Here is a 24,025-nt window from a genome sequence, read left to right as displayed (position 1 = left end):
GTTATTGCCTCGTTCTATTCAACCCAATGGTTGTGAAAATATTAATATTCTATCACTCCTTTATCAATTATTCTATACAGAGAAACTTCCAGTCAACTATTTGCTTACTCTAAGGTACAGTGCATGCAAGAAAGGCATGATAATGCCTCAGAGCAATACCATGGCCTCAACACAATCACACACAGCCACTAAAAATGATAATGGGTTAAAAAGTTTAGACCCGAACAATGTTTAGGGCATATTCTTCAATTATTTACTTATATTTATTTTTGCTGTGCACAGGAGCTACTCTTCTTGCAGTACACAGCTTCTCATTGCGATGGCTTCTCTTGTTGCAACTCACGGACTCTAGAGCATGGGCTCATCAGTTGTGCTGTACAGGTTTAGTTGCCCCACCACATATAAGAGCTTCCAGGACCACGGATGGACTCATATAAGGTTTTCCCGGACCAGGGATGGAATCTGTGTCCATTGCATGGCAGGAGGATTCTTAACCACTGGACCATAGGAAAGTTCCTAGAGCATATTCTTATAAGTTACAACAATACATTGTAAGTTACATTGTAAGTTACAGTAGTACACATAATGCAGGAATGTGCAATGTGTATAAAAAGAAATATTAACAACAGTTATCTCTAAGAAGAAGGATTAAGGTGATTTCTTTTTTGTGCTTTTACAATGAATATATTTTATTTTCATCTATGTCATAATTAAAAAAAAAAGTTTGAAATACTGTTTACAAAAAACTTTTATAAACCATGACAATGTCGGAAAATGCTCCTGACAGCACAAAAAAAGTAAGGTTATCATCTAGGAGTATCATTTTAGGGTGTCATGTCTTATATTTAAGTCTTTAAGCCATTTTGAGTTTATTTTTGTTTATGGTGTGAGTGTGTGTGTATGTGTGTGTGTGCGCACTTAGTTGCTCAGTTGTGTCTGACTCTTGCGATCCCATAGACCATAGACTGCCAGGCTCCTCCGTTCATGGGATTCTCCAGGCAAGAATACTGGAGTGGATTGCCATTCCCTTCTCCAGGGGATCTTCCCCACCCTGGAATCAAACCCAGGTCTCTTGCATTGCAGGCAGACTCTTTACTGACTGAGCCATGAGGGAAGCCCTGTGGTGTGAGAGAGTGTTCTAATTTTATACCACTTGCTGAAGAGACTGTCTTTTCTCCACTGTAAACCCTTGCCTCTTTTGTTGAAGGTTAACTGACTACAGGTGTGCAGGTTTATTTCTGAGCTCTTGATTCTGTTCCACTGATTTATCCGTCTGTTTTTGTGCTAATCCGTGCTGTTGCATTACAGTGGCTTTGTAGTATTGCCTCAAGTCTGGGATGGTTATGCCTCCAACTTTGTGCTTTTTCTCCAGGATTGCTTCAGCAATTCCAGGTCTTTTATGTTTCCACATAAATTTTATGATTATTTGCGCCTAGTTCTGTGAAAAATGTCATGGGTAATTTGATGGAGAACATAGGCAAAAATTCTGACATAAATCACAGAAATACTTTCTTAAATCAGTCTCCCAAGGTAAAACAAATAAAAGCAAAAATAAACAAGTAAAACTTACAAGTTTCTGCACAGCAAAGAAAACCATAAACAAAAAGACAACCTACAAATTAAAGAAAATATCTGCAAACAATACAACTGACAAGGGCTTAATTTCCAAAATGCTCAGTCTCAAAAAATGGCAATATCAAAAATATCAGCTCGATATCAAAACACAAACAGCTCAATCAAAAAATGGACCGAAGACCTAAATAGACATTTCTCCAAAGAACACAAAGAGATGACCAACAGGCATGTGGAAAAATGCTCGACACTGCTAATTATTAAAGAAAATGAAATCAAACTACAATAAGGTATTACCTCACACCAGTCAGAATGGCCATCATCAAAAAGTCTAAAAACAGTGCAGTTGTTGAAAATCTGTCATGCAATTCACTTCCTTTTCAGGGAACTACGATCTCACATGCCTTGGAGCAACTAGGCCTATGTGCCACAACTAGAGAGTCCTTGCACCAGTGAAAGATCCCACATGACACAGGGATCCTGAGTGCCGCAACCAAGACCTGACGCAGCCAAATAAATAAATAAATCAGTGGCTCATTTTTTTATGTCTAAAAAAACGATACAATGAACTTATTTATAGCAGAAACAGGCTATTTAAAGCAGAAACTATTCTATTTAAAACAGAACAGACTCACAGATATAGAAAATAAACTTATGGTTACCAAAGAGAAGGAGAGAAGAGGGATAAATTAGGAACTGAGGATTAACAGATAAACACTGTTATAACAGATATCAAATCCCTTACGATTATACAATGGAAGTGATAGATTCAAGGGATTAGATTTGATAGAGTGCCTGAAGAACTATGGATGGAGGTTTGTGACACTGTACAGGAGGCAGTGATCATAACCATCCCCAAGAAAAAGAAATGCAAAAAAGCAAAATGGCTGTCTGAGGAGGCCTTACAAATAGCTGAGAAAAGAAGAAAAGTTAAAGGCAAAGGAGAAAAGGAAAGATATACCCATTTGAATGCAGAGTTCCAAAGAACAGCAAGGAGAGATAAGAAAGCCTTCCTCAGTGATCAATGCAAAGAAATAGAGGAGAACAATAGAATGGGGAAGACTAGAGATCTCTTCAAGAAAATTAGAGATACCAAGGGAACATTTCATGCAAAGATGGGTGCAATAAAGGACAGAAATGGTATGGACATAACAGAAGCAGAAGGTATTAAGAAGAGGTGGCAAGAATACACAGAAGAACTATACAAAAAAGATCTTCACAACCCAGATAAGCACGATGGTGTGATCACTCACACTCACCTAGAGCCAGACATCCTGGAACATGAAGCCAAGTGGGCCTTAGGAAGCATCACTACGAACAGAGCTAGTAGAAGTGATGGAATTCTAGCTGAGCTATTTCAAATCCTAAAAGATAATGCTATGAAAGTGCTGCACTCAATATACCAGCAAATTTGGAAAACTCAGCAGTGGCCACAGGACTGGAAAAGGTCAGTTTTCATTCCAATCCCAAAGAAAGGCAATGCCAACGAATGTTCAAACTACCACACAATTGCACTCATCTCACATTCTAGCAAAGTAATACTCAAAATTCTCCAAGCCAGGCTTCAACAGTACATGAACTCTGAACTTCCAGATGTTCAAGCTGGATTTAGAAAAGGCAGAGGAACCAGAGATCAAATTGCCAACATCCAAAAGCGAAGAAGAACTAAAGAACATTTTGATGAAAGTGAAAGAGGAGAGTGAAAAAGTTGGCTTAAAGCTCAACATTCAGAAAACTAAGATCATGGCATCCAGTCCCATCACTTCCTAGATAGCATATTAAAAAGCAGAGACATTACTTTGTCAACAAAGGTCTGTCTAGTCAAGGCTATGGTTTTACCAGTAGTCATGTATGGATGTGAGAGTTGGACTATAAAGCAAGCTGAGCACAGAAGAATTGATGCTTTTGAACCGTAGTGTTGGAGAAGACTCTTGAGTCCCTTGGACTGCAAGGAGATCCAACCAGTCCATCCTAAAGGAAATCAGTCCTGAATATTCATTGGAAGGACTGATGTTGAAGCTGAAACTCCAATACTTTGGCCACCTGATGTGAAGAAATGACTCGTTTGAAAAGACCCTGATGCTGGGAAAGACTGAGGGCAGGAAGAGAAGGGGATGACAGAGGATGAGATGGTTGGATGGTATCACCGACTCAATGGACATGAGTCTGGGTAAATTCTGGGAGTTGGTGATGGACAGGGAGGCCTGGCATGCTGCAGTTCACGGGTCGCAAAGAGTCAGACACGACTAAGCGACTGAACTGGACTGATACAGCACAGGGAACTATATGACCTATCTTGTAATAACCCATAAAGGAAAAGAATCTTAAAAAGTAGATTTTATATATATATATATAAAAAACTGAATCACTCCTGTACACCTAAAACGGACACAACATTATAAATGAACTGCGTGCATGCGAAGTCGCTTCAGTTGTGTCCAACTCTTTGGGATCCCATGGACTGTAGCCCTCCAGGCTCCTCTGTCCATGGGATTCTCCAGGCAAGAATACTGGAGTGGGTTGCTATTTCCTTCTCCATGTCGGCAAAGTAATGTCCCTGCTTTTTAATATGCTGTCTAGCTTTGTCACTGATTTTCTTCCATGGAGCATCTTTTAATTTCATGGCTGCAGTCACCATCCATAGTGATTCTGGAGCCCAAGGAAATAAAGTCTGTCATTGTTTCCATTGTTTCCCCACCTACTTGTCATGAAGTGATGGGACCAGATGCCATGATCTTAGTTTTTTGGAAGTTGAGTTTTAAGCCAGCTTTTTCACTCTCCTCTTTCACTTTCATCAAGAGGCTCTAATTTCTCTTCACTTTCTGCCATAAGGGTGGTGTCATCTATACATATGAGGTTATTGACATTTCTCCCAGCCATCTTGATTCCAACTTGTGGTTCATCCAGCCTGACATTTTGCATGATGTACTCTGCACAGAAGTTAAATAAGCAGGGTGATAATATACAGCCTTGACGTACTCCTTTCCCAATTTTGAACCAATCAGTTGTTCCATGTTCAATTCTAACTGTTGCTTCTTGACCTGCATACAGGTTTCACAGGATGGAGGTAAGGTGGTCTGATATTCCCATGTCTTTAAGAATTCTCCACAGTTTGTTGTGATCTACATAGTCAAAGGCTTTAGCATAGTCAATGAAGCAAAAAGTAGAAGTTTTTCTGGAATTCTCTAGCTTTTTCTATGATCCATCTTCTAAAGCCAGCTAGTACATCCAGAAGTTCTTGGTTCACATACTGTTGAAGCCTAGTTTGAGAAAGAACAGAAGAGAAAGGCAAAGGAGAAAAGGAAAGACAAACCCATATGGATGCAGTTCCAGAGACTAGCAAGGAGCATATTGAGATAAGGGAAGATCTTAAATGGATTTTGAGAAAACAGGACTTCAATAGGTAGAGGTGGAAAGAGGGGTGACAGAAAACAAGCGTATTTCCTAGGGTTGGAAATATCAAGAGGCAAGATGCATGTCACAGAGGCCCCAAGCAGGAAGGGGGTTGGTTAAGAGACAGGGTCATAAAGGACCAAATTTAAGAGATCTGAAAAGAGGGTCAGAATTTTTTCCTTCCCTTTTGTAACTCACAGAGTAGTTTCACAGCTGTTCAAAGGTCAGGAGGACTAGAAGAGACCGAGTAAATCCTGAAGGAAGGTAACTCAATTAGAAGGATTTACAACTAGTTCAGGCATCCTGAACTATCCTAAATACGCAAAAGCAATAGATAAGGAATCCAGGTGTCATCTGATGTGAACACCTGGCCTGGACTACATGAGGGAGCAGAGACACAGGGACTAATGGATTCCCAGCTGGAGCAGAGCAGACAGGAGAAGGAAGGTCAATGTCTAAAAGGAGAAAATCAGATTTGAGACAAAGCAAGTTTGTGCTGCCTGAGGTACACATATGCCTAGGAATTTCCTGCAGATCACTGAACTCACAAGACTGGCAGGACACAGACTGTGGGTAAAGGCTTTGAGAGCCACCCACTGAGGGATTCAGGTCAGCGACACACATCCTCTCAATGTCAGAGACCCACGAGCAGAGAATGCTGCCAGTAAATCTCAAATCGCAAGGGCTCTTTCCAAAACGCAGCCAAGTCTTCACAGAGAAGTCCCGGGGTGGTCCTGGGGTGACTCTAATACAAGAGCTGCTGCCAAAGAGCAACAAATTCAAAGGACAGTTCGGGTCCTTCCACCTTCCAGGGGCTCATGAGCTCTACTTCGGGGCAGGGGTAGGCTGCTGCCGGGAAGGAGAATCAGGGAGGTGGGAGGGAGGTGTTCACAGTGCTACACCATCACCTTTCAATTCTGAGACATGCACACACTGTCTAGTCAAAATAACATAAAGTTTAACCTTCCTTAAAAGGTCACTCTAAATAAATAATAAAAGGTCACTCAACTGAGTGGGCCCTATGCCATCCCCACTGCTGAGGCAAACTTGAGCAGAAGAACAAAGACCAGGCAGTGGCAGTGAACTGCCTAACAGGGGCCAGGTCTGCCCTGGCTGGCGCCGCACCACCGCCCCAACCAGGCAACTACTGCACAGCAGAGCTTGGAAGGCAGGAACTCAACCCAACCCTAGGAACAAATCAGTATTCTTCAAAGGAGAGGCTGGCAAAATTAACAGTCAAGAGTCTCTTTTCCAAACCAGACACAGTCTGTAAAGTGAAAAGCTGTGTTTTATTACCCCCACAGCCTCCAGCTCCAGGCAGGAAGGCTGGGGAGACTGGCACAGCACAGGGAGCGCGTTAAAAAACTGTGTGCAGGAGAGTTGCTTGGCAAGCCCTCTGCAACACTAAGAAGTTCAACACACTCCATCTATGTGGATCTTAGAAAAGATAGCAGAGTGCACAAACCAGAAATAATGATGCACTATTTTTTTCAAACAGTTTAAAAGGTGATTATGTTCACTGTGAAATTAGGAGAGTCATTTCAAAAGCTTCCCAAATACATTCAAAATTATGATTTCTTGAAATCAGTGGAGGAAGAATGGATTATTTGGAGCCAAAAGTGATATAAAATCCTGGACGTTTTCCCCATGAGCACAGACACCAGCCCTCTCTCGGAGTTAGTGAGACTGTATATACCAGACCTTGGGTTCAGTGAACATTCTAAAAGAAAATGTGTAAATACTGAATGACATTGTTTTAGGACAAATAGTTTTAATACTAAGAGCCATCAACCAGAAAGCATTTATTCTCAGTAGCTTCCCATGAAGCTCAGAGTGAGGAGACAACAACTTCTAGGAGTTCCTTTCAAGGATACCCGAGTGGCTGCTCCCAGGGGTGAATTTAAAATATATAAATCACCACTTTCCCAATAACCAGGAAAACAGGACCTAATCAACTTTTTCTATAAAAAAAAGTTTTCTCAGAGTTTCAACGTTCACTCAGGAATACACACACACGTTTATATACGTACATACATACATATATATATATATATTTGGCATTTTGAAAGATTTTGCTATTTTCGTGAAAAAATAGGAGATATTTGGGCTTTTTTTAAATCAAAGTCAACCAAAGCAGAAACTTTTAAAGTTTGTAAATTAAGTCTGTATCCTAAAAGGCAACATTATGCAACATAATGAGTAAAAAGGAATCAGAAAACCTTCATACTATTAACAACTCTGCATCTAACTAGCTGTGTGACATTGAGCAAGTAACAACCTCTCTGGGCTACTCTGCTATAAAATAACTAGCCCTAAAATCCCTTCTAGTTCTAACATCTAGTAAGAGCAATTTAATATTTTTTAAAATGTTAAAGGCTAATGAAATACCACATAAATTTACACCAAACATTTTAAACAAAATGTTTTTTTGAAAAAAACTAATTTTAAGTAGCTGTAAGTTGGAAAATAACTGAGTTTTTAAAATAAAATTATACTGTTTGATCAGCAACTTAAAATACTGGGTCAAATGACAAACTAATCTTTCATCTTTTCTATTTAAGTCTGGGAGCCATAGTTAAGGTTTACTGATTATTCAAAACCTAAATTATTTCTCAGTGTTAAAAAAAAAAAAAAAAGATTGAAAGAATAAAGCATTTCTCCTGCATCTGAAGTAGTCAGAGCTCTGAAAATAAGATTTTATTTCAGTAGTTCACTTTTAAAGTCTAACAGAAAACTATGTTTAATTATTTACCACTATTCTAAAATATGCTATGAAAGTGAAAGTCTTTCAGTCATGTCCAACTCTTTGCAACCCCATGGACTATACAGTCCGTGAAATTCTCCAGGCCAGAATACTGGAATGGGTAGCCTTTCCCTTCTCCAGGAGATATTCCCAACCCAGGGATCGAACCCAGGTCTCCCAAATTGCAGGCAGATTCTTTACCAGCTGAGCCATGAGGGAGGTCTGAAAAAGCTATTGCTGCTGCTAACTCGCTTCAGTCGTGTTCGACTCTGTGCGACCGCATAGACGGCAGCCCATCAGGCTCCCCCGTCCCTGGGATTCTCCAGGCAAGAACACTGGAGTGGGTTGCCATTTCCTTCTCCAATGCATGAAAGTGAAAAGTGAAAATGAAGTGGCTCAGTTGTGTCTGACTCTTATCGACCCCACGGACTGCAGCCTACCAGGCTCCTCGGTCCATAGGATTTTCCAGGCAAGAGTACTGGAGTGGGGTGCCATTGCCTTCTCCGGAAAAAGCTTTTAGGGAAAGACAATTGCATGTAGCAATATTCCTTCTACAGCTCAAGTCTGACTGTGATTCTGACCACTGAAAAATTCAGTAAGAAAATGAACTGAAAAGCTGGGACGTAGAACGCCAAGCTCTGTCTATAAAATTTTCTTTAAAAGGTGATAAATATGAAAAGACTACTCTGAACACTTATAACTTGAAATATTTAATCATCTTCCAAGAGTAGAAGGTGAATATTAGTTTTTCCTGTAAAACTACATTTCAACCAGAAACAATAGCTTAACACAGTACAATGTGACAATTTCTGCTCTACATATGTAACATGCATACTCATTTAATCCACATGAGTATCTTCTGAAGCACATGCTACTTTTTATCACCCCTCATTTTAGAGATGGACAAGCTGAGGCTTTTATGCAAGTTAAGTGATTTGCTCAAAGTTACACAGCTGGTATGGAGTAGGTAAATGGCAACCCACTCCAGTATTCTTGCCTGGAAAGTTCCATTGACAGAGGAGCCTCGCAGGCTACCGTCCATGGGGTGGCAAAGAGTTGGACACGTCCAAGTGACATGGACTGAGTGACATCACACACACACATACACAGCTGCTAAGTGGCACTGTCCAGGCTGATGATAGCTCTAGCTGACTGTTATGCCCCTGCTCTTAAAACCACAATCTTCAGTTAAAATCTAAACTCCCCTTTCTAAATGATGCCTTTATTTCATCTTTATACCGGTTTCACTGATCTAGAAAGAAAGCCTTGAATGAGTAAAGCTCTAGTTTAAACAGCACTCTAGCACCTAAGGACAGTAGTAGAAAACTCCACATCCTTCCTTCTAACCTCCAAAACAAAGTCTCCTGAAATGCCAACCCAATCATAAATTTTAAGATGCCCATGTTTTGGCCCAAGTTCCATTCTCTCCTTTCCTAAGCTCCAATGGAAAAACATGGAACGATGGGAGGAAGATCATTTCCAAACCTTAAATACCAAGTTTCTTGGTTTGGCAACAATACTGTGCTTTGGGACTTTAAAATTATAAGCACGGTTCCCAGAGGAAAAATTTCCTTTATTAGCAACTGGCTTGACAATTCCATCCTAGGATGCTAAATATAATACATTCTGACTTTTATAATAATAAACACATTCCCCAGATTATTTTGAAATGACTGTTTATTTATATTTTGTCACACCAGTTAGGCAACTGTAGCACTTTTTCCTAAATCTTTCAAATTTGTTTCAGTTCTTTTAGTGAACTGACCTGACACTGTTTTCTGAATTGTACTATGAAATAAGAAAGCTGGAATTTTTCCATTTATTTCCCTTAAAAGATACCCTTGTTTTACTATTTTTGATTTCCTTAAATTTTAACCCAAGAATATCAGCAAAGTCAGAATCATGGAAGTAAGTTTTACAAACTATGAAATAAAATAAACCTAATTTTAATACTTTATATACATTCATGTGATGGTTCAGATGGCAGTGAATCCACCTGCAAGGCGGGAGACCTCGGTTTGATCCCTGGGTTTGGAAGATCCCCTGGAGGAGGGCATGGCAACCCACTCCAGTATGCTTGCCTGCAGAATCCCCATGGATAGTCCAGTCTGGCAGGCTACAGTCCACGGGGTTGCAAAGAGTGACTAAGCACAGCATACATTCATCAAAGACAAATAAAGCATTTCACAGTTTTTAAAAGGAATCTTTATTATTAAAAATCCCATGCAAGGTAATCCAGAAATATTGGCAATGGCGCAACTGCCTTGTTCTGAGCTAACGGACTGTTTGTGGAGCAACAAGCATTCAGTGAACCTCAAATGGATCCAAGCAGTTGGATGGGGAGGGTAGAAATTTTGTTTTACCTCATAACCTCATGGTTTTGGGGGCATGTGGGTTTGCTTGTTTTTACCATTAAGTCTAATTCTTACAAGTAGCTTTTTAACATACAGGCCACTAGGTATCACTCTTTCTTTTTTGACTGCTCTTTTCACACCTAAAACCACAAAGTCCCATTAACGTCAAGACTGATCTCTCACCCTATTCAGGGTTATATAGCCTCAAAACATCTGTAACTTCCCAACAGGCAAATGCATGGTGGCAACAGAGCTCTTCCAGGCCAAACTAAGGTATTTAATGGGAAGATTAGAAACTTCAAAGTACCTTGTCTCTGTATGCGACTCCTCAACTTGCAACCAAATTTTTCTCCAAAACATATTCTAGAAATCAAATTCTATTATCTTTCACCCTTCTAGTATAACTGCTGTTGACACCCTGACACCAAATCTTGGCTTTTTCCTTCCTGATAGCTCCCTAACGTTCCTTTCCTCCAGTTTTCTAAAATGGAAAGCTACATAAATGGGTATTGAGGGTCTGGTGTAGGGGCAATAGGGATTGGTGGGAGCAGCTATTCCTCAGTTCAGTCGCTCAGTCGTGTCCGACTCTTTGCGACCCCATGAATCGCAGCACGCCACGCCTCCCTGTCCATCACCAACCTCAGTTCCAGCCAAACATTAATCAGCTGGGAATATGATGGCAGATCTTCCAATGATCCAAAATAGGCAATAAATTCAAGTGGTTGGGAGAAATATTCTGGTTTTTTTAAAGCAATACAGGGACCAAAGAAAACAACTGCAGGTCACCAGTTGGCAACCCGCGAGTCAGACACTCTCTTTCATTCTGGTCCAGGCTCCCTGAGTCCGGTTTACACATCACTGTCATCAATCCACCAAATAACACTGCTCCTGCTCCTGACCACGACAAACTCCAGGCTTGAAATACTACCACGAAGTTTGTGCTGTCACTTAGTGTCCACAGTAACAAGGCCACTCCTCACCTTCCCTACAAAGACCTTTCACTTCAACCAAAGAAGTCTACTCACCTCATCCCTCACCCCCGCAAGATGGCCTCTGTTCTACCCTCCTCTTACCCCAACAAAGCCCACATCTGAAGCAGGAAACAAGTCCATCTTTGGGGAAGATACCTTTCAACACCTAATGACTGCATGACTTCTCTGCTTAAAGCCTACAGATTTAACTTTCGAGAAGGGGTTTAAATCTCCTAACAGGCAAATCTCATGGCCTTGTCTTGATACACCTTCACCCCTCAACAAATAACGGGAGATCGGAGAGGCTAAGTCACTGTCTGAGGAATCTTTGCGGGGTTTCGACGTCTTCACACCCGGGAACGCCTGGGGAGGTGGACTAGAATGGGACCCCCCCGTCCCAATCAGCCCTGAGAGGCAGGCGGACGTGCGCAACCTCCCGCGCTTTCCTTCCTGCGCCGCGGAGATACCAACCCCAGCCGGACCCCAGACCCGTGTCCTCGGGACCTCGACCTGCTGAACCCTGCCGCGAGGTCCGCGGGAACCGGCATCCAAGGACCGTCCGCCCTAGTGAGGCCCGATGCTGCCGGCGGCCGCGCCAGAGTCAAAAGGCGAGACGACCCCTCTCTGCGCGCCCCCCACGGGCTTATGGGGGACGCCGCTTCCGCGGCCGCGCCCACCCGGTGCCGCCGCTACCTTGTCCTCGGGCGGAGCTTCCGGCTCGCGGGCCACCCTCTGCCTCAGCTCCGTCATGCTGGAGACACCAGCGCTTAGTAGCCGCTGCCGCGTAGCGCAGACGCCGGGGCCGGCGCGCGGACTCTGCTCGGCCAGCCCCGAGTTGCCAAAGCAGAGCGCAGCTACGCAGCGCCTTGCTTGCCCCACCGCAGCCCAGCCGCCAGCCCTGGAACTCGGCCCCGCCCGGCTCAGCCGCCGCCCTTTCACCCGGGCGGAGCTTGACCAGCCTTCTCCAGCCTCTGCCTGCTGGCTCCTTTTCTGGTAAAGGCCCGGAGGGAGGGCGCAGGCGCACCATCGCCATCACGGCCCGGGAGATCCACCAATGGCGCGAACCCGTTAGGGAGGCGGGGCGGAGGCGGGGCAAGTGAAAGTAGTGGAGAGGCGTGCGTTATTAGATAGTAGCCTGAGGGGGCGGGAAAAGGCGTGCGTTTTGGAAGGAGACTAGCCAATGGGAACTCGAGGACTGGCGCCCAGGGTCTTAGAGGTTAACAATTTGCCAGGGATAATGGCAACCCACTCCAGTATTCTTGCCTGGAAAATCCCATGGATTTAGGAGCCTGGTAGGCTACAGTCCATGGGGTCGCAAAGAGTCGGACACGACTGAGCGACTTCACTTTTTTTCACTTTCCCCAGTCTCCAGCTTGCCTAGTCAGTACTTTGCCTCACACGGATAAATATCCGCTTATTAGGCCCTGAGCGGAAAGGTCTGGGGAGCCCACCAGTGTAAAAGCAGGAGATTACTGATAAGGAAGTGAGAGTCAAACTTCAGTCTGTATCGTCTGGTTTATTTTATGTGCTGGGCACTGAACTATGTAATCTGTCTCATTTAAACTGCACAACACTTGGAAGTGGATATGATTTTCATTTTACAGTTAGGGTTTTCCACGTTTATTCAGATTTCTTTTCTGCCTTCTGAACTACTGAAAGACCTTTTAGGTGGGGAGGAACGCTGCCTACTTTGTTCACAGCCGGATCCCCTCTGTACCTGACACATCCCAAGTCCCTAATGAATGAGGTTTCTCCTAAAAGAAAATGATTTAGCCAAGGTCTCACGGCCAAAATGTGCCCACTAGGAATTAGAACATAAATCTGTTTGCCTCCAACCCCCGCTGTAACATAATCCCAGCCTTCTTAAATTCATTATTAATATCTGTGTTACTCGGCATTGCTTTCAGCAGTTCCTGTTCGCTGCCTTGTAAGTGATGTAAAACAAGTATAAAATGGGGCCCCTTCCGTTAGCATCTTGTAATTTAACAAGGAGAGAAATTTGCACACATAGGAGATGCGAGTTTGAGTTAGCAATTTTGACCTGAACTGTGAGGTTTGGGGAAAATAGAATTCTGAACAGGATGTTTTATTTTCTTGATTTCTGTGAAACTAGATCCCCAAATGCCTGTAACACTGCTTACAGTCTACAGTAAAGTAGACGTGAGATCCATGTTAAGTCGCTTCAGTCGTATCTCTTTGTGACCCAATGGATTGTAGCCCGCTAGGCTCCTCTGTCCAGGGGATTCTCCAAACAAGAATACTGGAGTAGGTTGCCATGCCCTCCTCCAGGGGATCTTCCTGACCCAGGGATAGAACCCATGTCTCCCTCCTGCATTGCAGGCAGATTCTTTACCCATGAGCCATCAGGGAAGCCCAAAATAGGTGTGGAGGATCAATGAATTCAGGGTATGTTTTGTTCTCTATTAACAACATTGCACAAATACTTGGTTTTGTTTTGTTTTTTGAGAGAAACAGACCACTCCATTCAGGCCATTATTTATTTAGAGAAAGCCTTGCTTTTGTGTTTTGTCTTAATCTTATTTATAAAAGTAAATAACATGCTGATTGTAATTTTTAAACTCTTTTAATCTGTTGGGGACTGTGTGACCACTATTTTGACTGTTAGTGATCACCTCTTGAACTGAAGACTAGACACTTCTTGGATAAATTATTCAAGGTTTATTAGCTATAGGATGTAAAAGGATGTCAACAGAGAGAGCCACAAGTTCATCCTTTAAGACAAGTGGAAGTGTTAGTAACTAGATTCTCACCTTTGGGAAACATGTGAAAGGTCACATCCAAGCAAGCATTACATCAGTCCTCCTGGAAGCTCGGCTGTTTGCTTTGAAACCCAGCCTGAGAACCAGTGCACACAGTTTACGAATGCAAACCATTTTTTCATACATTTACTAAGACCGGACCTTAGACACTGAAAGCCAGAGACCTTTGGTTTTTGTTTAGATACATTGGATTGGGTTTCTCTATTGTGGAAACTTCAAATATATTAACCAACACGTTTTATGCAAGTTTTAAAACTTACGTAGTCATTCCTTATGTTTTCTGGGGTGTTTTTTCCTTTTATGTTTAGAAGTCCACAGCAAGATCTCTTAAATATTTACCAATATATTTTTCTATTTCTTGAGTTTACACGTATTTGAATTTTAATTAACCTGTCGAATTTATTTCAGTAAACAATTAGGAAGAGTCTATAGCGTTATTCTTTCCTCAGTTCAGTTCAGTCGCTCAGTTGTGTCCGGCTCTTTGCGACCCCATGAATCACAGCCTGCTAGGCCTCCCTGTCCATCACCAACTCCCGGAGTTCACTCAGACTCATGTCCATCGAGTCAGTGATGCCATCCAGCCATCTTATCCTCTCTCGTCCCCTTCTCCTCCCACCCCCAATCCCTCCCAGCATCCTAGAAGTTTAATGAATTTTTTATAATTTAATTCATTTTTCTCGCTGTTTGGAATAGCACCTTTACTAGATGTTTAAGTAATCCTCTTAAAATAGAAGTCTCATGTCAAAGCTTCCTTTGATAACTTTCTTTTTCACTTATAGAAGGCTTCCAAAGTGCTATAAGATCTCAGCCCTGCCTGTCTTTTCAACTTCTCTCCCCTTTGTTCAGTGTGTTCCAGACATATCAATCTTTGAGTTCTATTATGTCAATTGTTGTTGTTCAGTCCCTAAGTCGTGTCCAAACCTTTGCGACCCCATGAACCACAGTCCAGCAGGATCCTCTGTGGGCTTTTACACAGAGATTTTTCTATGACATTTTTCCTGGTGAGAATACTGGAGTGGGTGCCATTTCCTTCTCCAGGGGATCTTCCCAGACCAGGGATCAAACTCATTTCTCCTGAACTGGCAGGCTGATTCTTTACCACTCAGCCACTGCTGCCGCTGCTGCTAAGTCGCTTCAGTCGTGTCCAACTCTGTGCGACCCCATAGACAGCAGCCCACTAGGCTCCCCCGTCCCTGGGATTCTCCAGGCAAGAACACTGGAGTGGGTTGCCATTGCCTTCTCCAATGCATGAAAGTGAAAAGTGAAAGGGAAGTAGCTCAGTCGTGCCCCACTCTTAGCAACCCCATGGACTGCAGCCTATCAGGCTCCTCTGTCCATGGGATTTTCCAGGCAAGAGTACTGGAGTGGGTTGCCATTGCCTTCTCCGACTGAGCCACTAGGGAAGCCTATATGTCAATTACATCTCAATAAAGCGGGGGGAAAATATTTATTAAAAAGCTTTCAATTTTTTCACATTTATTTATTTTTGGCTGCACTGGGTCTTCATTGCTTTTCTTGGGCTTTCACTAGTTGCAGCGAGCAGGGGCTACTGTCCATTGCAGGGTATAGGCTTTTCATTGTGATAGCTTCTCTTGTTTTGGAGTATGGGATATAGGGCACTCAGGCTTCAGTAGTTGCAGCTCCCTGGCTCTAGAGCACAGGCTCAATAGTTGTAGTGCATAGACCCTTGTTCCAAGGCATGTCAGGATTAGGATCGAACCCAGAGGTCCTACACCAGTAGGTGACTGCATCACTGAGCCACCAGAGAAGCCCAGTATCACTCTTAAGAATGCTGCATCATTCACAGCCTTGACAACGGTGATATATGGAAAAACAGCAGTTATCAGCAACTGAGAAACTGAATGTTAAAATATATTATGAGTGCTTTTATATATGGTGTGCTTTTACATATATATCATATATATAATATGTGCATCATAGGCACAAGAGTGATATATGATACAAATGTTTTATAAGTCAAAGTTCTATGATAATAACAAAACAGAAAATCTAAACGATAAATCAGGATAGTTGCATATTTTCTTGTGCTACATAAAATAATGGAGCATCTTACAATTGAAGGTATCTTAAATTCAATTAAAGACACAGCTAATAGAAATACTAGAGGGAGAGCATTGAGTAGGGAAAGGCGATTTTTGAAACCATAATGGTTGACAATATTCTAGATTTGATGAAATGCATGAATCTTTTGGCTAAGGAATACAAAAATTCCATGAACAGGATAAATAAAACCAAATCCACACCATACATGGTAGAAAGACTACAGAATTTTATAGACCAAGGTAAAACATTAGAAGCAACTAAAAAGAAATGCTATAAACAAAGGAAAAAAGAAACAAAGGGAGAATATTTATAATAGGGAGATGATTAATATATGAAATGCTTTTAATCAATAAGAAAAAAAGTTTAACAGAAAAAATATAAACATGCAATGGTCAAGAACTGTATGAAAGATATCCAATTTGCACCAGTCTTTTAATATGCAAATTGAAATTTCCACACAAACGAGCACAGATTTAAAAATTAGACTGCCAGTAACTATAGTTAGAAAAATTAGGGGCAAGGAGCATGCTCATAGTCTTGGCTGGAATGTAAACTACAATCTTTTAGAAGTCAACTTAGTTAAACATTTATCAAAAATTTAATGCGTATGCTCCTCTATCCAGCAATACTACTTCAAGGAGTTGCCCGAATTACAAGACATTGGCAATTAGGTTAGGTTACATTTGTAGGATATGATGCCATCTTTTTAAGAGGTGCTGATAAACAAAACATGAACCCGGCATAAAATTAAACATACTTTAGTAAGCACTTTGCTGAATTCTTTATGGCATGAACTCATTATTTTTTTTTTAAGATATATACTTGTAGAGGAAAAAAAACTTAGAAAGTTACATACAATAAATGATATCAATTTGTGTGTAGGTGGCGGAGGAGCTTTAAGAGCTGGTGGTGGGGAGATAACTTTTGTTGTTTTTTTAAATCATAACTACCTCCCTTAAAGCAGCTAAAGAAAAGGTGGCTTTTCTTCCTAAAGAGTCAAACTGATGCGACTGAGCACAGAGCCTCGATTTACGTTTCACTCACGGCTGTAAATTTTGTACCCCTGAAGCGAGAGACTGATGAGGCACCACAGAGTCGCAGCTCATCGACCATTCCCGCCAGTCTAGGACTGATTTTCACACTCAGAAGGACTCCTCTAACGGGTGCCGGAACATAACAAAATGGCCAGGACTCCAGCTTAGGCCTATCTGCTGGGCCAACGAAGCGCTGCGCTCCTGCCCCGCCCCCATGCCCGCATCCTCCAATGGATGTTCCGGGTGGGGCGGGTTTCGTGCAGTGCACGGACGGGATTGGCTTTACAGTCTCTCCGCCCAGGCAGCAGGAGGGCAGCGTGATGACGTATCAACAACGGGCGCGGGGGCGTAGCGCGCGCTACCAGACGCGGCAGTATTAAACGGCTCCAGGCGCGGCTAGCTGTTAGAGGCTTCCTTCGTCTCAGGCGTTCATAGTCGTGTTCCGCCTCTCGCTGTCATCCTCTGAAGCCTAAGCCGGCTACACTTTCCTCAGTCCTTCTACCTGTAGCCGTGTCATTGCGACTCCGCCACCATGTTCGAGGCGCGCCTGGTCCAGGGCTCCATCTTGAAGAAAGTGCTGGAGGCGCTTAAGGATCTCATCAACGAGGCCTGCTGGGACATCAGCTCAAGTGGCGTGAACCTGCAGAGCATGGACTCGTCTCATGTCTCCTTGGTGCAGCTAACCCTTCGCTCCGAGGGCTTCGACACTTACCGCTGCGACCGCAACTTGGCCATGGGCGTGAACCTCACCAGGTGAGCTCCAAAGCCTCGGACATCCGGGCCATGGTCCACTCCTACCTCAGGCTCTTGGCGCGAGCTCCTACGAGCCGGGCCCTCATTGGCTGGCGTGGGCCATCTGCGTCTTCTCATTGGCCTGCTGCGGAGTTGGGGGGCGGGTGGCGGGACCCAGCAGAGCGCGCGGTTTGCAAAGCCCGCGCTGGCTGCCGCGCGAACTGCGAACCGGCAGTTTTCCGCGCCAAAGTCACAAAGCGGGTGGTGGCGGGAAAATGATGGACTTTACGGTGCCAGGAAAAGACTGTTGCAGAACGCTTTGGTCATTAAGTGCAGGCGACTTGGATGAGAAACCTTGGACCTGGTTGACTTAAAGTGCTTTATAGTGTATCCTAGTTCAGTCACCCTATCTAGGGACCAGAGTATTTTTTTTATTACTGCAAAGTTGCGGTGAGCACCCTAAGATCCTGGACTTGAAAATTTTCTCCAGGGCAGTGGCGTTCAACTTTTGAACTACACATGTTTGAATCTTAAAGCTTATGATAAATACCGTGTTATATGATAAACACCCATAGTACATGCAGTGTACTTTAATAGGTTTATTAGATCATTTTTAAAGATAATTGCCCGATAATTTACTTCACCCACCCGAAATTCATAAAATATTGTCCTTTTATTTATCCAGAAGTGAAACTGCTCTTGGTATGTTGTGGGCCTTTTGGGTATCAATACTGCCAGATTGCATTCCAAAGTGTCTGGACCGGTTTGCATATCCCTCGTGCAGTACGTTTTCCAAACTCACCAATCTGACAGATGGCGTACTGGTTACGGGTTTCCCTGGTGGCTCACTTGTAAAGCATCACTTTGCCAATGCAGGAGATGAGGGTTCGATCCCTGGGTGGAGAAGATCCCCTGGAGAAAGAAATGGCAACCCACTCCAGTATTCTTGCCTGGGAAATCTCATGGACAGAGGACCCTGATAGGCTGCAGTCCAGGAGACACCACTTAGGGTCTAAACAACAGCAACTAATGGTTAAAAGTGGTAACTCCTAATTTTATTTTATTTTTTATTTTTTTTCCATGTTCCTTTATATTTTATTTACCATAAACACTAAGAGAATACAGCAAACACTGGAGAAAGGCGTTTTAATAATTTTGATGTAAAGTTTATTAACACTTAAAGTTATGCTTGCTCCCCCCACCCCAATTCAACATGCAGGTATCATTTATTTCCAGATGCAGTGATTGTAGAGCATTACATTCTCTTGAAAGTTTTATAACAGAGTATCCTTGGCCTGTAACTTAAAACAATTTCATAAACTATGTATAATCATGGTATAATAACATCATTCAAAGAGTTCCCCAAATGACTACATTCACACAATATTAATGTTAAAGTCTTGAGTTTTTAAAACATCATTTCAATAAGTCAAACCACAGAAACCCAGGTTCTAGTTTTAAATGTGTTTATGAATTTTAATTCCATTAGAAAACTAACGATCTTGAGAAGATGGTGTTGATTAAAACCCTTTGTCTTCTCTGTTCTAGCATGTCCAAAATACTAAAATGTGCTGGCAATGAAGACATCATTACCTTAAGAGCTGAAGATAACGCGGACACGTTGGCACTAGTATTTGAAGCTCCAAGTAAGTCCACCCTTCTACTGAGTTATGGTAGAGGAAACTAAAATGCAGTGTCAGTATTTCCCAAGTCTGATGATTGTAAAATATACCTCTTAGTTGTAAACTTACATATTTTTCTTCATATTTGCTTTTGGTAGATCAGGAAAAGGTTTCAGACTATGAAATGAAGTTAATGGATTTAGATGTTGAACAGCTTGGAATTCCAGTGAGTATCACAAGTTTCTGATTGAGCATGCTGTACAGTCATGATAGTTACATAACATATATTTATATAATAATTTAAAGCCTACTTCCTAATAGAACTTTTCTATATATCTGCTCATGTATATTCCAGAGTAGGGTATTTAGACTGGCATATTTGTCATTTTATTAAATTATGGTGTTCTGCAGTGGCTCATTGGTTTGAATTCATTGCTGCCAAGGACATATTTGCATTAACCTCTGCATCTTTTAAAAAAATTATTATTATTCCTAGAGTGCTTGGTTTTTATTGAAAGGAGATTTTAAAGCTATTTTAGCAGAAATTCATTATGGTTAGGTTTTATCAACATCGAAAGAAGATGTGTTCAGATGTTTACAATGCCTAACATGCTCTTGTTTTGGAAAGCAAACCTATTTGTGCTGTTACCATTTGAATGCCATATCCTAATGTCTTCTTGATTTAGACTCCTATAGAGTGATTAGATGGAGGCTCTTGTTCCCTGGATAGTGCATTTACTTTTTTAAAAGTTTAAGTTCTAATTGGTTTCTTAGTATGATTATTCTTATACTTTTTTATATCTGCATTTTTTTTAGTAGAATGTTAAGAAATTGCACAATGAGTGATATTTCAGAGTAATCAGAAAATCTTGAATTCTGAGTTCTTGTTTAGATGTTGAATCTTCAAGAAGTGAGGGTCCCAAATCTTTCATTCCCATGACCTTTACATGTCTTTGTTTTATAGGAACAAGAGTATAGCTGTGTAGTAAAGATGCCTTCTGGTGAATTTGCACGTATATGCCGAGATCTCAGTCACATTGGAGATGCTGTTGTAATTTCCTGTGCAAAAGATGGAGTGAAATTTTCTGCAAGTGGAGAACTTGGAAATGGAAATATTAAGTTGTCACAGACAAGTAATGTTGATAAAGAGGAGGAAGCTGTAAGTAGTTTTTAAGTAAACAAAATACTTTGAAGAATTACACCAGGTTATGTCCTAGTCTGCTAAGGCTACTGCAACAAAATACCATAGACTGAGTGGCTTATAAACAACAAAAGTTTATTGAAGCTGGCAGATTTGGTGTCTGTTGAGGGCCTGCTTCTTCATTTAAGAAGACAGCAGCCTCCTTAACCTGGTGAAAGGGGTAGGGGAGTTCTCTGGGGTCTCTAAAAGGCACTAATCCCATTCATGAGGGCTCTGCCTTCCTAACCTAAGCACCTCCCAAAGTCCCCTCCAATAACATCATATTGGAAATTTGGTTTTAATATGAATTTGATGGGGGGTGGACACAAACATTCGGTCCATAGCAAGGTAATTACTAAGATTAAAGAAAGCTCTAAAGAAAAACAGTTTGCATCTTCAAGTAACTGATGTGTGAGAATTGAAAGACACTTTTGAAATCTGCAACTGATCTATAAATGCCATATAACTTAAATTTGTGAGAAGGGAACGCAAATTCATTGCAACCTTTATAAAACTACAGAACAATGAGTTTGTGTATCAGTCCCACACATACTCTATATGATTGGGAGGCTACCCTTGGCTTTCTGGGGGTATTTACTATGTTTTTACCAAATAATTAAGCAATTCAATAAAAGGATCTGGTTGGGGTGAAAATCTAGCTCTTATGTAATCCTTATATATTAACTTTAAAATAAAGAGTCTAAATATATATATATATATGTAATAAATATATATTAGTAACAAAACTCCTGGAGCTAACTCTTTTATTCTAAATTACATCTCATTTCCTTGCCAATCTTGAGTTTTGCTTTTCTCTCAGTAGTTCAGTGGTTAGGACTCCATTCTTTACTGATGAGTCTATGTGTTCAATCCCTGGTCTGGGAACTAAGATCTTGCAAGCTGTGAGGCACAGCCAGAAATTTCAAAAGTTCACATGATGAATATCTTACTATTATTATAGTATAAACATTTTATAACATCTAAGAAAATTTATGTTAAGGAATTTTTCAGTGTTCTGCTTCCCTTGTTATTTCAATTTATTTGAATCAAGATTTTTAATAGGGTCCATACATTACAGTTCATTGGGATGTGCTTCTTAGGTTTCTTTTAATCCATTGTTTCTCCAGTTTCCATTTCCTTCTCTCCATTACAATTTCATTTGTTGAAGAAACTAAGTCATTTGTTATCAAATTTCCCAAAGTCTGGATTTTGCCCACTGAGTTCCTTATGTCAGTTAATATGTTCTTCAAATCCATTTTCTGATAGATACAGCTCTCGGGGCTTGATGATTTTCAAGGTGTTTTGTTTGGAAGTGGGAGAAGGAGAACATTTTATAGGTAATGGTGTGTCCCTCTATAGGAGACATGAGGTATTTGGATATCTTTGTGATTTTTATCAGCCATAATAAATTTCATCTATAATCATTAAGTCCTTAGGGTTTGCAGAATTGTAATATATTAATATATTTTATTCCTTTGTTTATTAGCTGATTATTTTTTAATGTATACTATAAATGAATGGATTGCAGTTTTCTTAATGTTGTTCAGTATAATGACTCTTGTTTTCTCCCTAAGGTTGCCATAGAGATGAATGAACCAGTTCAGCTAACTTTTGCACTGAGGTACCTGAACTTCTTTACAAAAGCCACTCCACTGTCTCCTACAGTAACACTTAGTATGTCTGCAGATGTACCCCTTGGTAAGATAATAAACTTGTTCAGTGTTGGTTTTGTAGGTAGTGTATGTGGTACTTCTCAATAATTAACTATGTTCTCCTGTTTTCTTTCAGTTGTAGAGTATAAAATTGCTGATATGGGACATTTAAAGTACTATTTGGCTCCCAAGATCGAGGATGAAGAAGGATCTTAGACATTCTTAAAATTCAAGAAATGAAACTAAGCTCTTTGAGAACTGCTTCTGAGATGCCAGCACACACTTAAGTCTTTTTTGTCTTTGTACCTCTGAGTACATATGTAGATAATGTTTTCTGTAAATAACTTTTTTTTCTCCATTCTCTACAACTTGTTTAAAGAAAAGTGCAAAGTCAAATCTGGTCTTGTTAACTGAGTAATACTTCTGCCTTACCTAGGAATAATCCTTATAGTTTTTATAAACAAAAGAGTTTTGACTCTAATAAATGTGTTTTAAGTATCGTTTTCAATTTAAATAAAAGTCATTTGAATTTAAGCATCATCACAGGACAGTGCCTTCATTTGGACTACAATGATTGCAAATATCCTAAACAAGTTAAATTCAAGCAGCTCTTTCATGTAACTGCTCTATTTTTTGTCTAAAGTATTCCAAATACAGCAGGTATTTTGGGGTGATTCATTTGCCAAACTTACTTTGGTATTCTGACTTGAGCTCAAGAAATGAAGAGAGAGTAGAACACATAATACTTTATATTAGCAGAAACTAACACTTTACAGAAGCTTAATGTTTGCAAAGTTCAATGGCCTTTATAAGGTCACTTACAGCGTTGTAGGGCAGTGTTTTTTTAGCCTAGGGAGCCTTGTACAGGAGTCTTGGAAGTGTTAGTAGATCTGTGATAGGTCCCAAGAAGTTATGTTTATGCAAAAAGTTTTTCTAGTGTAAGTAGACTTTTGGGAGGGGCAGGGGGACTTATTCCCTTGAAGGATGAAAATGGTTTACATGGGTGTCAGGAGTCAACCAAGAAAGTGAAAAAGGCCCAGCAATAATTGTGCTACAAAGTCACATATTAAATTCTAGTTATCCGTTGGTAGAACTCACTGTATCCAGTACATAAATTACCTTCCTGGTGTGTTAGGGAAGGAGACTGACAGCAGAGGGGCCTGGTGAAGTTTTTGGAGTGAAAAAAATGTTTTATCTACACTGGTGATGTCTCCACTGCATTTGTCAAAAAAAACTAACCCAATTGTACTTTATATGTAAATTATACTTCAATAAAGCTTGACATTTTAAAGAGTTTTATGTATTGCAAAATGTCCCTTGTGGGCAGCCCTCTTAATGGGGCATGGCCTGAAGATGTGCAGGAAACTGAAGCACAAGAATGTAGGGTGCTACTCCAGAGTAGTGGGTGAGGTAGACGGCGGCAGACACCGCTGCGCAGACCCCGGGCAAGGCGGCCTTGCCTGGGCACACGGAGACCTGGCAGCTCCAGCTTTCTGGAGCTTCGTCAGCTCGGCTTCTGCGTTTCGCAGCGCCACTGAGCTCCCTTCACTGCTCAGGGGGCCGGAAAGAAACACGTGGCCGGGTAGCCCTGGGCCTGACTGACCCAGGCGGCGCCGCTACCTAGGAACCCACCGGCCCCGGCGGAAATGGTGGACAGCCAGCCCGGACTGCAGAGCCTTAGGAAACCCCACGGGGCGCGCTCCGCTTGCGCAGCGCTAAGACCCGACGACTTGTGCGGGCCGCTGAAAAGAAAGCGGGCTAGAAACCGAAGAAAGTAAAATGAGAAGGCGTCGCCCCCGTTGACGCCACGTCCGGCCTGCAACCTCCAAAACACACGCCATTTCCGGCGTCTAGCCGGTCGAGGCCGGGTGGCAGTTGGGGGATGTCTCGGGCGCTCCAGCTGCCAACCGTGAGCGAGCTGTCCGCGC

At 41.7% G+C, this 24,025-nt stretch overlaps 2 protein-coding genes across 2 annotated transcripts in view; one reads left to right on the top strand and one right to left on the bottom strand.

The window, feature by feature from the left end:
- The window catches only part of CDS2 (CDP-diacylglycerol synthase 2), a 57,008-nt gene extending 44,943 nt beyond the window's left edge, over window positions 1-12,065 (bottom strand). The window contains exon 1 of the mRNA XM_061436590.1: window positions 11,727-12,065. Coding sequence (XP_061292574.1) covers window positions 11,727-11,783 — 57 coding nt within the window. The 5' untranslated portion in view covers window positions 11,784-12,065. The remainder of the gene's footprint in view (window positions 1-11,726) is intronic.
- A 5,162-nt stretch (window positions 12,066-17,227) lies between these two features.
- PCNA (proliferating cell nuclear antigen) lies at window positions 17,228-22,637 on the top strand. The gene is made up of 6 exons (XM_061436591.1): window positions 17,228-17,664; window positions 19,192-19,289; window positions 19,424-19,491; window positions 20,230-20,424; window positions 22,020-22,143; window positions 22,234-22,637. The coding sequence occupies exons 1-6, from the start codon at window positions 17,444-17,446 to the stop codon at window positions 22,311-22,313; spliced, it is 786 nt and encodes a 261-aa protein (XP_061292575.1). The 5' UTR covers window positions 17,228-17,443; the 3' UTR covers window positions 22,314-22,637.
- Window positions 22,638-24,025: the final 1,388 nt, after the last annotated feature.

Source organism: Bos javanicus, chromosome 13 (genome assembly GCF_032452875.1).
Source record: "Bos javanicus breed banteng chromosome 13, ARS-OSU_banteng_1.0, whole genome shotgun sequence".
NCBI classification, from domain to species: domain Eukaryota; kingdom Metazoa; phylum Chordata; class Mammalia; order Artiodactyla; family Bovidae; genus Bos; species Bos javanicus.
Note: the sequence above shows the minus strand (reverse complement) of the source record. Positions and strands in the feature narration are given on the sequence as shown.